The sequence below is a fragment of the Gambusia affinis genome, linkage group LG13 (assembly GCF_019740435.1).
Source record: "Gambusia affinis linkage group LG13, SWU_Gaff_1.0, whole genome shotgun sequence".
NCBI lineage: Eukaryota > Metazoa > Chordata > Actinopteri > Cyprinodontiformes > Poeciliidae > Gambusia > Gambusia affinis.
The window spans coordinates 24,520,632-24,534,974 of NC_057880.1; the positions used below are offsets into that span (position 1 = coordinate 24,520,632).

Genomic DNA, 14,343 nt, shown 5'->3' on the forward strand with positions numbered 1-14,343 from the left:
AGGGCCAATCATCCAACATCTTCTTGTAAAACAGCAAAACATTCAAGATGGCCGTCATCGCCGTCAAGGAAAACCTATTTTTGCACTAAATTTACCAATATTTATAACAGACAAATACTTTTACTGTCAAATTATACCTAATTTGACAAATAGAAATCATATTTATTGATCAACAACCATGGTTGTCATGGGAAATGTATGTTTTGCACTGAACTAGATGAATGTGATGGGTGCCAAATTTTCTGACTTTATATTTATAACCACAGAAATCAGTTACATTTTCTTGATCTCGTGTTTCCTTTTGTCAAAATGGCCGCCATGGTTGTCATGGAGAATAATATGGTTGCACTGAAATCCACAGTGGTTATTTTTGCGAGTGTTAGGCACAGCAAACAAAAAGGGAAGTTCACCAACTACTAGCATGGTAAACAAGAATCTCAGCTTCGCTAATGCTAAACCGCTAAACACATAAAACATTAGCAGGAGCTAACGCTAACCAATAAGACAACTGTAAAATTATGTAGCTTTAATGTTATTAAAGCTAAAGTTTAACCAATAATACTTTTTCTTGGTTAATGTCAAGTTTTCATAACAGACGTTTTGAATAATGTCAACTTTGTATTAAAAGTGTCATGATTCACCGAATGACACTTTATGACAACAGTCAAATATTCATGAAGACTTGCTCATGTTCATGACGGTGACATGTCGGTCTTATTCACAACCCGTCCAGTGATGAAGATAATCAATACCTAATGCTTAACCTGAGCGCGTAAATTAATCTGGAGATATTTTAGTTAACCACACTAAGAGGAGGAGAGTGTTTCCATCTTGAAAGATACAGTTTGGTCCCTAAGAGTGAAGAAATGTGTTGCCACTGGTTGCAGAATCTCATCTCGATATCTCTGAAGGTTGGGATTGCCTCCAGGGGTGATTAGCCTTATTTTCCAGAAGGGGAGACGATGCCCCACAATGCCTCCACCAAATGTTTTTTGGCTTCGGCAGAGATGATTTGGCAAGAACTTCATGGACGCAATCCAGAAATTCATTTTCCATTCAAACGTGGCACCATTTAGAGGGAATTGAGCAATCTTTTTTCAACAGTGTGGGATGTATTGCCAAGAAGCGTTGTTAAAACAAAAAAATTGACCAAAATTCAAGGAATATTCCTATTCTCCTAATCCTAAGTGTCTCAAATCGGCTTTAAAGATAAAACTGTCAATGTTAGTAAAACAGAATGGAACCAGTAAAGTAAGGGCATTTTTAACTGGCTCCACATGACCAGGCTTACTCCATCACGGTCCTCCATTATTACAGCAACCCTCCCATTTCACACTCCCCAATCCTCCTCATTAAAGTCTCTTAATTGTTTCTGTGACCTCTAAGAGAAACGACCCAGTCACATGGCAACTCTACCTCAAAATTAACGTTTTATATTTGCACTGTCCGCCTGTCATGGGAACATCGCTTCCTGGCAGCTGCAGCTGACAGTCGTCTTGTTTTAAGGCAGAATGAAATTCATTCAACAGCTCATGTGGAGGGTGAAACAGACTTTTAGATATTTCTAGGAGAAAATGCAATCTGACAAGACATTTCAGAGTATATTTGGAGTGCAAGATAAACACTTTTTAACAGTACAGATCATAAACTTCATCTCTATTTGATCCATTCTGAGTCCACTTTGATTTACCTTTCTGCAAGGCTGCTAGTCTTTCATAACCAGCTCAGCGACATACCGGAGAAACCATTCGGACTGCTCTGATCAAAGCAAATCCCTGAAATGAAAAATTCCTTAAACCCGATTCTGACTGACAGAGAAAAAAAATTAAATTTGTGCAAACAAAGAAAGTCCAGTAGTGGTAATGCTGAGTGACAGTTCTCTTAGAGGAGGAAAAGGAAGCAGAAAAAATGAAGTCAGACCTGTTGCGCGGCCACCGTATTAACATGGACGGGGAACAGATAAACACATTCATCCTAATTACAGCGCCTGGACACCGACTGGAGGCGAATGAATGTAATCAGTAATGACAAGCAAGGCAAAGGGCAGCGAAATGTTCCACAGGACCTTCTCTGTTTTTACCTACTGCTGCCTGTTTCTTTACACAAAGTCTAAAATGAACAAGAGAAAAATACTTCCACTGCACTTTGAAATACTGTATGCATGCATGAATACTTTTGAGATCAATAAATCGTCTGACAACTGCCTGCTATTTCTGACTTTACTTTGGTGAAAGAAGGGAAAACATTTGCATGTAGAAAGAGAGCAGAAGAAGTAATGGTTGTTTCCGTTGATCAAATGGACTTATGTTATGGTCCTGATTGATTCATTAATAGCATGCTCACTGAAAACATATATAAATATTAAAAATGAGGATGACTATACATAGTCATCCTCATTTTTGGGGACGACTATAAAGGATAAGAAGTTATAAAGGTGAGAATGATAAAATATTGTTCTTTTTTAAACTGTTCACCTACATGAACTGCTTTATAGGTTTTCCTCTCCATTTCCTCCAAATAGTTCATATCTGTTGGAAATGTTAGCTTGTCTTAACTTTGTGATGCCACACAGAGAGAATCCTCATGTTTGCAACATTCGAGGTGGTCCAATTTTCCAAATCCCATTTACAAATCCGAGTGACTCTTGTAATCTGTCATTTCCTGTCCTTATCTCACTGGTAGGTGCAAGCTTCTTGTGGAGCGTAAGACAAGGTATTATGAGTTAAATCTGCAGCTGACGGCCTGAAAATATGAGATATGTTGAGTTTCTTTAAATCCTCCACTCTGATCCCGGCTTAGGAACTATTCCTCATCCACCTCCGCTTAAAGATGACTTAAATACAGTGAATCGGTCCATTTCTAGATGCCCACTTTTTACTGGGCAGTGTTTTCACAACATGGAGTCGTGTCTTTTGAAGTCTTTAGCTGGCTCTGGGGGAAATAATTGCATATTTTCTGAAATGTGACAAGCAGTCGAAGGCCTGTTATTACCCGAGGTGACATCCTCACCTGTAGTTTTGACATTGATGCCTCTGGTGATGACATTTCTATCTGCAGTGATAATATTTGAGTTTACAGGAGTGGCTATGAGAAACATTCCTCTCATGGTGACAAAATTTCAACACAAATTAACAAACCAATCAAATCTACTTTTTTGCGTATGTTCTTTAATTTTGCCATTAATGCTCACTTATATTTTGAGACTTTTCCCCTCTGATGCTGCTTGGTCTTACTCACTCAATAATAAACAGCCGAGGATTCTCGCTGGTATTCTGACACTCTATCCAAATACACCAAGAAAATACTGTGTTTATAATTTAACACCTTCTGTAATTACTTTTTGTTGAGGTCAGAGGTCGGCATATCAGATAGCTGTTAGGTAAAGGTTGACATTTGCCTCTGGCCATACGTTGCCTTCCTAAGGTTTCTTACACCTTGAACTTTTCCACAGTTTGTCACACTACAGCCGCTAACTTCTATGTTTTTACTCAAGTTTTATAGGAAAGGTCTTTCAATCTTTCTAAAATTTAAATCCACTGTTAGAGTGGATCTAAATCAGTGTTTCTCAACCTTTTTCAGGCTGAGGACCGTTTAACACTTAACATGAAAATCCCCCTGCAGCAACATCATCTTAATATACGCAACCTAAAATGAAAATATTAAATTAATGTTTTCTTTGTTCGTCCTGATGAACAAAGGCAGAGCTGTGAGGTAAATGTGAATGGACAAAAAAAAAAAGTCATGAACACTTTTACACTCGAGGCGCTTTGAATTACTTACAGATTCTACAGGTGTGTATTCTACGCTTTCTAATAATGTCAAACTCATGGAAGCCGAAAACGAAGTTCTTTTCTTCCAACTGTTGTGTGCATTAATAACATTTAGGCCTATTTGTCATTTAGAAGCACAACAAAAGAAAAATATACTTGAGTCGCTTTTGGCAGAAACAAATATCCTCTTCTGCACCATTAAATTTAAAAATGATCAACTCTATCAATCGTTTATCTGTTGTATTTAATTAACTTAATAATTTTAATGAAAAATTAACAATAGCAGAGCATCGTAAGCAAAGTCATAAAAAGCAACAGTTCTCACTAACTGAGTCTTGAGTCCTACCGTTCACGGCAAAGAACCGTTCAAAAGAATCGAATCGCTCGTCAACGACACTTCGACATTCTCTTGCCGTCCTCCAATCATATAAGTAACCTTGACATTTTCTGTCCACCAGTATCTTCAGTTTCTCTTATGAGTGATAAACTAGCTGTAGCGTCACAGCTTGAGCTGACGTCATGGTGGCATGCAGTACCTTCTACACCACTAGGGAGCGCCCTACAGTTTCAGAAAGACTGATATAAATATAATCTATTAGGCAGAAGAGTTAAAAAATTGCATTTAAGTAATAAGGGTTTGATTCTGAATTGCTGAGTTCTGTTCAGGACAGTTTTTTCTCCTCTTCTTGACCTCACAGACCCTGAGGTTGGAAATCATCCTTGTCATCACCTTAATCTTTAACTCACTCCAGATTTCTGTCAACCCATGCAGGAATAATTTTCTTATTCCTACTGTCTTATGATTTTTTTTAACCACTCCTCCAAAAAAAGAACGATAGTAGCACCGGATTTGTTCTTTTGCTTCTTTAGTCTAATCCTCACATGCCCAGATGCACTCTAAGCTTCGGTGTGGTTGGTCAAGCAAAAGGGAAAACAATTCAATTCAGTGGGCAAAATCAACCACTAACAAACCACACGCAGCCCATAATAAAACAGACCAAACTGGGGAAAGTCTAAGGGAAGAAACGAAGCAAACAAAAACTTTAAATCAGTTTCAGTTCCTGAAAATAGTTTTGTCCATGTAGCAATTACCAGGTTAATGTTCCAGGAATACTCAGCAGTGATAAACATCGACAATAATTCGGCGTGAGAGCAGCTCAGTACGTTTAATGAAATGCAGCATCTTGTTTGTGGCAAATATAAGACAAGACGGAGAGGAAAAAATAAACTTTCCCTTTGGCTCACGCCGTCCTCCTCAGCCCCATTTCATATTTCATATATGATTTATAGACAAAGCAGTTCGCTATTTTGTTTTATTTACTAAGTTCTGCACAGATCTATCCATTGCATGAGTACGGTAAACATGCGTGCTCCTATAAATAGATATCATGAAGCTTATTGAATTAAAGCTTATTGGATTGTTGCAGCAAGCTTTTAATTTGAGTCATGGTCATCTGCGCTCCGTTAGTGGATCTAAATGTAACAACGTCCATGAAGAACGTGTTCGAAACTGATAAATCCAGTAGGTTCAAAAGAACTTTTACATTACATCTTCTGTCCTTGTTGATTTTTAAATGTATTTTTCTGCTCCACTATTCTATCTTGAGTATTACCACTGGTAAAATCAAAAGGAAAGGGTGGAAAAAGTTAGAGAAAGACGCGAACTCCACCTTTAGATATTTCAAGGCTGTTAACCAGCTATTGCTGGGTTTCTGATGACGTAGCAGGAAGTAAATGCAGCCCATTTACTTCTGTTCATGCAGCATCAAAATGCCTAAAGTCTGTGTCGTGTACGGCTGCTCCCACCGTTCTAACAGAGAGAAAAATAAACGTTATTTACGTGTTACGAAATCCTCAAAATAATATCACAAGTCTTTTTACTGAGACAATATGGATCTTTTCCTAAATATACGGGTCTTTTTTCGAGATACCTCGTCCGTGCCAGCCCATTTGGAGCATTAGCGTACTCCCTGTGATCCATTTTGCTCCGTTTTGAACCAGTGAAATCCACTTCCTGACCCCCATCTGAGTTTCATGCATCATCCAGGTCACATGTCTTTAACCCAGCATTATACCAAGTGGAGCATCATGGCGAAAGCCGCCATGTTCTGCTTGTGAACGTAAATTTGTTGGGCCTCATCAACAATCAGACAACAATTTTGAGTGCCACAAATCCAGAGAATAAACATGTAGCATTTTTTCACTTTTTGCAACAACTTTTAAAACATTTTTAACTTTTGCAGGGCATGGTGTCAAAATATAACCTCATGTCTCTGTCTGAATGGCAATTTTCCTATCCCTTCTCACATGCCAGGAGGGTATTTAAAGGGCAGAAGCCTCAATATAACCCCCATTTTGGCTGACTTGTCTGTCAGGAAGTGTGCTTGTGACACCCCTTAGAGTCCACATGCCAACAACAGCTAAATTGAACTTCTCCTCCCTCATTCTCAGCTAGCAGACCGAGGCCCTCCTTCCAGGCGGGCCCTGCTGTCCTCAATGCAGACGCCACCGGTGAGCACCAACCGGCCGGCCGGGGGGGCGAGGGGGAACTTTCAAAACGGCTGCTCCCCAAAGCCCAGTGCAATTGCCCCGCTATTGTCCACTCATCCAGCGCTGGAAGGGCGGTGGAGGAGGGAGCAGCACGCTGGAACTTAAAATCAAAGATACAATAATTTGACAGAGAGAGTTGAATTAAATTTTGCTTTTAGCCCTGTGCTTGACACAGAAGACGTAATACTGAAGTGCCCTGTGGATTACCGAACTAACTTAAAATTATCAGCACTTTTAAATTAAAGATTTTATGACTTTTGTCAAAAATTGGGGGACCAACCTGCAGAATAATTTCCATTTAGTCAATTAAAGCTCCTCAAAAAGAATCTCCGGTGGCTCTTGAAGCAATTCTTGGTTTTTCAGTTTGTGATTAATTAAAAATGTCCTTTTTGTGTTTATCTTTTCATAACAGCCAATATTTCTGAGGATTTTTTGTATTCATCCTGGCAACTAAGAAAGGAGAGTTATTTTGTTATGTTTTGGGGCGGCTGGTTCATAACTTAAACTGTTGAGATTTTTAAGAATCATTGAGTATTTTAAGTGCATTATTGCCAGTGTGTTTCTGTATAAAGTGTAGAGTTCATTGAAATGTTTACATACAGTCATGTTCATGTGTGTAATGTTTGAACTGCCTTGTTGCTGAAATGTGCAAATACATTGTTATTGATTGGATTTGATATATTAATTTTAAGACAAAGACTGTAACACTTTAATTTCAATTATTTAATTACTTCCATAATTTGAATTATGCTGGAACTGTGCATCCTGTGGGTTTATCATATAAACAGCAACGCTGCTAAGAACGATTGGAAACTGCACAATGGGACTGAAGACGGAAAGAACAGCAGCTTCTTAAAGAGACAGACACCCAATTCCAAATTGAAGTCAAATTTCTTTAAAGTTATGTTTAATATAATGCAGCATTTTATAAAACTGAGGGTTACATAGTTACTTGTTTGTGTTATAAAATGGCTCTGTGCCTTTTATGAGGAGTTTACACATTTGTTTTAGTTCCAGATATTCAAGTCTTGGTTTCAATGTGCAGAGAATCAATAGAAAGCTTCGATTCAAGTCCAATTACATGTAATCACACTCAATTCAAAGCAGCATCATTCCAGGCAACTAAACTTAATTTGATTAGATATAAATTTAAGGTATTTTACACATAACTGAACTTAGAAAAGAGAAACCTTCCCAGTGAATCTAGTTAAACTAGAAATAATTATAGACCAGAGACGTAAATCAGTAATAATTTGTAAGATGTTGAGCAAAGAAGCCAAAACAAAACTTTCCTCCGTCTGCCTGAGTCGCTGTTCTGACTGGATGCCTGCCTGTCGTTTCAGCAGTTTTCTATTCGTGTTTGATGGTTCGTTTGAAGCTGAACCGCAGAGCTGGAGGATGTCGGCATAAAAACAAAGAAAATAAAAATGAACCTTTCATATCTGAACGTGCGCTTCAGGACCAAACCCAGGACATCTACGCTCACAGCCTTTTGACCGGAGCCTCATTAATCACACTCCTACACATGACGTAGAGTAATTACCTGCACAGAAAGACACATATGCACACACTCTCATTCAATGCACTCTGTGCATTCAGTGTGTGAAAGTATGCATCAAGAGTCGGAACAAATGACGGCGAATTTAATGAGCTCAAACACATCTTTAACAAGTGTACCTGGGTTTTGATCGAGGCGATGGCGGAGTCGCATCGCTGACCGTTCACACACGAACGCAGCAAGTTTCAAGGGTAGATTCAGCCACGTACAGAGGTGTGTGTGTTTTTGGAGGTGCTGGGCAGGATCATGGATCCCTACTGCCTGGGGAGGGAGTCAGTCTGTCTAGGAATGATGAAATCCTCCACCTGTCCTCATTCATCAAACCCACAACACATATTAATTATCACAAACCTTCAGAGTTACAGCAGAGGACACAAACACCCACACACACCCACACACACACACACCAGCCTCCATTCGACGGTCCAATACCCAAACTAACATCACCAACTCAGACTTCAGTTCATCAGCCGAGCTGCTCGGGAAATATCGTTTGGAGTAATTACCTCCGACGTTTGAGGCACGAACATTTTCACAGGACAAATCTATGTAGTGTATATCTATGTCCACTCACAAAAAATATAAATCACGAAGAAAACTCTCGGGTTTTTTATTGCACACGTGTATAAAGGACTAATTATGACAATTTCCTTTATTTTCAAGAAAGCTTTTAATTACGAGAATCTCTGTTAGGATTCTTGGAATAAAAAATAAGTAAATAAACATGAAAATAAGTAAATAAACATGGAAAAGTGAAATGGATTCAACCATTAGGGCCATTATAGTTCATTTTTAAAAATGAATTAAAATTTGCACCAAAAAACTCAACAATTTTTAGGTTAACATCATTAGATTTCTACTAAGAACTTGAAAAATTCTGAGCTCCAAAAGTCAAAAATTTGTGAGAAAAACCTCAGAAATGTTGATATTAATCTCCCAAATTTCTAGAAAAAAACATGGAAAATTCTGAACTTCAAAAGTTTAAAATTTCAAGAAAAAATCCCAGAAATTTTGAGATTAATATCAGACATTTTGGAGAAAAAACATGGACATTCCTGAGTTTGAGAATTAAGAAATTTACGAGAAAAAAAAAAATCCAAAATTTTGAGATTGATATCAGAAGTTTTCTAGTTAAAAACTGAAAAAGTCTTTGCTGCAAAAATTGAAAATTTACCAGAAAAAAAAATCTCAGAAATTTTGAGATGAAGCTCTAAAATTAATGGGGAAAAAACATGTCTGAGTTTAAAAAGTCCAAAATTTATAAGAACAAACTTAAAAAGAAAAAACCTGAAAATTTAAATGTCAAAAATATAAGACTTTGGAAAGTCAGAAAAACGTAATTTTTTCCTAGAAATTTTAAAAGATAAATTTTTTTTCTAGCCAAGTTTTGACTTTTCAAACTCAGATGTATTTGGGTTTGGTTTTTTTGGGTGGAAATTAAGCCTATAGGCGTAAATTCAATCTGGAAGACTCTTTTAGCCCCTCCTGCATCATCCAGCCGGAGCTTCCAGCTCATCACCGTTGATTCATCAACACCGGTCCAAGTCTCGTCACGTCCAATCACCGTCCAAACCCCGGCTGATAAGGACCGCCATCCATGGCGTCTTGCGCTTTCCAGCCGAGCTCAACCCACCTCCACCCCTTCACCTCCACTCGCTCAGCATCAGGCCACATCCTTCATCGCCTCCACCACCAGTGCCGGTTCCCGGTGGATGACGTTCCTCTCAGCATACGGAATGCTCATCCAAGCCCATCGCAAAGTTTGTGATGATCAATGTCCTTAACCGGGGCCCAGGCGCCAAAGATTTAAATCATACTGTTATTAAACTTTTCTAATGGTTTCCCTTTTGTCTGTCTGAGTCTCTACAGATAGAAATGTATTTTTTTTAAATCTACAATGGTCCTATTACACTGTGGCAACCATTCCTTGCCTTACTAAGATGTATTGCTTTCTATTATCCCCCCATTCAATAAGTAGCTTTCCTGTGAAGTATTCTCTGCTCATACTCTCAACACCAGTGTGAATATTGTGTAATGTGAACCTTTAGGAGTTAAGCTGTCAACATCCGTCGCCTTACGCTCATAAAGCTTTGTGTTGTCGTGTTATTTTCCGTAATTGGTTTGGATTATGTTTCGACAACGGCCAATAACCCCATTCTCTGCCGGTAAGACGGACTCTCACTGAAGGTGTGACATCAGGAATGTATTTGACATGTACGAACCCCAAGTCAGCGTGTTTCTGTGCGACACTCCCAGGGCGGTTCAAGGACTTCCCCAGAGTCTGTTCATAATTGAGTGGAGATCATTAGGATGCTGTAGACGTCTAATCTTTTTTTAAAGCATTTTATAATAAGACAGAGACCAGCTGGTGTCCATTGAGAGTCTCCCAGAGACCCGGATGATTAAAGTCCTCTAAACGACCGCCTTTGGTCCTTAGCTGAGATGTTTCCCTTTTAATCAGACATAAGTCCTCATCGCTCCCCCTGTTTCCGTGACACCAGTCACACAAGCAACGCAGAAGTCCCTTCAAAACTGACGGCCAATTAGAAAGGACACGGAAAAGATGAAAGCCTTATTATCACGTTGTCCTAAGCCATACGTTCAACCAATTAACTGCAGTCAGTATGGACAAGAAGGAAAAAAAAGTCCCCTTTTGCCCAAGGCAAAGTGAGAACGAAAGAACATGAGCCATGTTGTGTGAAGGCAGAGGAAGGACAGACGCAGAGACACTTAATTGATCTTCATTAGGTTAATTATGGCTGTGATGCTGGGCTCAGAATGAGAAACGGGTCATGAAGAGCTTTCTGAGTGCAACATGTGACGCTTTCTGTTGACCTTGACGGTTCATCCGTCGGCTGAGCAGCGAGTGCACCAGCAAAAGTAAAGATCTCAGCAAAACGTTAAGGAAAGGAAAGAATGTTTGTGTGTTTTACCCTCTTATCCAGCCCCAGTGCATGGGTGACTGCACTGTCAGCAGGCGCCGCTCTGCCCTTGCATTTGAATAGACACCATCTGAGTTGGCTGGCCGTGTTTAATATCTGTCAGGGAGCTGCCGCCCGCTGATCCCAGGGACTCTGACCTCCTTCCCCGGGGAGCCGCTGACGGGACGCCGCAGTGACAGGGTTTCTTCCCTGTCGATCTGCACGCTGATCCACCTAACACCCTTGTCCCACTCGACTCGAAACAAAATCGGCTCGCCTGTCTGCTCCATGCATAGGAAATAAGTCGGGCAATGAATAGTCGCAAGCTCAGGAAAAAAACCCAGGCTGGAAGATGGCCGTCAGTGAGATTGATGGTTCCCGTGAATTTGGTTGCTTACTGAATAATACGCCAAATGTTGGCGTCTTTAAAGTTACCATGGAGATATGAACTGTTTCAGGACTGGATCTAAGAATACTACGGCCGTAAGAAAAGCAGAGATGGTGTTTCCAGCTAAAGACATAAAAATTAACCAATTTAAAGCCTGCATGGATCTTTACTGATACAAAACGTTTTTAAACTAGTTAATACAACAAAATACTGTATTTAAAACGATTTCTAATGAGATAATCTTTCATTTCAATTCATTTAGAATGATCTGAAAATGTATTTTCCTATTGTAGATCGCTTCTGTTTGCCTTTGTCAACGTTTACATATTTTAGATCACCAAATAAATTGATACCAGACTATTGTAACATACTAAAATCAGTTTTCACGATTGATGAGATCATGAATTAATTGCAATTATACACATTTTTTTGGTTCAGTTTCATTAGCCACACCCAGGCCTGAATATCGATGCAATCAAGAAATCACATACAAACGTGTCTGATAACAAAAAGATTGCTAAAAGACCAAAAAAACCAACACACTTTGCATAAATCTAAATCAATTCAAAAGCTGGAGCACCATGGAGATTCACGGTGGCTACAGACGTCGACCAGATCATCTTTACTTTGTGGGTCTTTTTTAAATGAATGCTCTTATCATCAGCATTTTTTTCCTTTAAAAGAGAAATTCAAATTTGTTTTAAGACATAAGGATCTTTTTTTCAACTTTCCAGCAAGAAATGGGAGCTAGCTTAAGTTAATAATTCCCTAATATATTTATGAAAAGTATTAGCTCCATTGGGAGTTTATTGTATTTATAACCTACCAATGAAACTATTAAAACTAATTTTAAGGAATTATTGACTTAAACAAACTTGTATTTCTTGCTGAAAAGTTACTTCATAGTTAGTTTTGCCTTTTTTCAAGTGATATTTGCACTAGAAACTAAACCAAAAATACTTGGTAAGGTTTTGTTTTTGCAGTGAACTGGATCTCAATAAAACAACCAGTATAAATAAACATGAAAAAAATTAAGTTTTAGATTGAAAGTATAGTTTTATGTACCCTAAAGTACACAGTACCTTTGTTTTGTCATACAAGGCATGGTTGTCCAGAAGCATCCGTCGCTCCAGCCGAGCAAACCTTCGTAAGTCTCTCTCAAACATCTGTGAAAGAGGGAATTAGCAGCTTAAAGTCAACACTCTGTTTTACGTAATTCAGAAATAATCTTTTTGATTTTTACCCTTATGATGCCCTCACTAGAAAATAATCATCAACGAGACAAAAAACCCACATCTAAATGGTGATGGCAGCTTTTTTTCCACCCAAACCGTCAGCTTCGTTAGAAAAGCTTCGTTACCCGGGAGCCGGTCCAGCCGAGCATCGTGAAGGCGTAGCGATCCGCCGGCGGCGACACCAGGTCCACGCGCACCGCTCTCCACCCGCGGCCGTCGCCCTGCGCTCTCTGAAGGCCTCCCTCCACCCGGCTGCCCTCCAGACGCAGGATCAGGAAGCACTTCGCAAAGTGATCCATGGCCTCAAACCTGTGGCTGGGAAGCTTTGATATGTCAAAGGTCGACGCCTGGTAATCAGAGAAGAGTAGAAGACCCTGATGGAGAAAAACAAAGAGGTGTAGAGCGTAGATTTCAAATGTGGGGGTTATAATTAGTTTCCATTCAAATAATAAAGGGTCATTTCTAAAGAAAAAAACCATAAAAACATTTTAAAAAATAACATTTCTTTATTGGTTTAATATTAATATTATTAATATGATTATTCTCAAAATATATCTTTATATTTCAACTTTATTCTCAACTTTATTTTGACTTTGTTCTCGTAATTTTATTTTTTGATACACATATACACAGTACAGACCAAAAGTTTGGACACACTTTCTAATTGAATTCAATGAGAAGGTGTGTCCAAACTTTTGGTCTGTACTGTGTATATATATATAAAAAATAAAAATAAAAAATTCCCTTCTCACCCTATATATATATATATATATATATATATATATATATATATATATATATATATATATATATATATATATATATATATACGTATATATATATATTGTTACTGCGCAATAGCCAGCCCTGCCCTCTCCTCACAACTCCTCGGGCTGACTACTGAACCAGTTCTCTGTCTAACAGGTCCGGAGAATCTCTAAGACCTGGGTCTTACCCTGAACAAGATCTATAAGAGATAATCTATTTAAACTGGTGGCGAAAGGGATTCGTCTAGCTCTGACTACCTCCTTATCCAGAAGTTATGACCCTTCCCAGTTAAGGAACAATCAACCGAGTAGCCCTCACAGCCGCATAGTTCCAATAACCACTTCTGTTAACGGTAGTTCCCTTTCTAAAATTGTAACGTGCACTTGGTAACGGCTAGATAATTTTTAGTGACTAAGACTAAGATAATCACAGGGTCATTATTTTTCTCTCACCAAAGGAAAGTCTGAAGCCACCACATTACTAGAATCATGAATACTGATTTTACTATAAATAGAAGCACTTTAATTCAAATGACTCAATTAATTTCAATGTCCACAACCTAATCAGAATTTTTTAAATATATGAATTTATTAAGCAAGCTTTAGCAGGGAAAATGACAGGCATACAGAATTTACTTGTGACTACCATACAAAGAAAATCAATATAGTTTAGATCAATTCAACCTTTACCTAACAACCTCCCTACACTGTCATCTATCTATCAAATAAGCTTTGGGGTGTGGCACAACTCATACCCATCGATGGTATCGGATCTTGGCAACAGGAGTCCTTGTAGTCCTTGGTCAGAGTCTTTGACTTTGAATCATAAATCCTCTTTGGAACCGAAACAAAATGAACTGTCTGCTTCATCCAGCCGAACAGCCCTTAGTCGATCCTGTGACTTTTGTTCAGTTCCCCAAGTCCGTTGCGATGTAATTTGAGATCTGGGTCGAGAGCAGAGTGTGGAAATCAATGAGGAACCAAGGCAGTGGGTCGGTGGATCTCGCCCTTTGGTCCGGCGTGAGGAGCTCCGTTGTCCTCCTTGTGAGGCGCTTTTCTTGGTTCCAGGGTGTAGTCCTCTGCTGGTCTTCTTACCACACTTGTGTAGAGTCTCAGCGCCGGCGACGAAGAACATCGTATCACCTCGGTCTCAC

The 14,343-nt window shown here is 39.0% G+C and overlaps 1 protein-coding gene across 3 annotated transcripts in view; it reads right to left on the bottom strand.

Annotated features, from left to right (window-relative positions):
- The window catches only part of dntt (deoxynucleotidyltransferase, terminal), a 133,069-nt gene that overhangs the window by 18,286 nt on the left and 100,440 nt on the right, over positions 1–14,343 (bottom strand). For all 3 annotated transcript variants that reach the window (XM_044135928.1, XM_044135930.1, XM_044135929.1), the window contains exons 9-10: positions 12,548–12,796; positions 12,270–12,353 (exon numbers count right to left, since the gene is read on the bottom strand). In XM_044135928.1, coding sequence (XP_043991863.1) covers positions 12,270–12,353; positions 12,548–12,796 — 333 coding nt within the window. The remainder of the gene's footprint in view (positions 1–12,269; positions 12,354–12,547; positions 12,797–14,343) is intronic.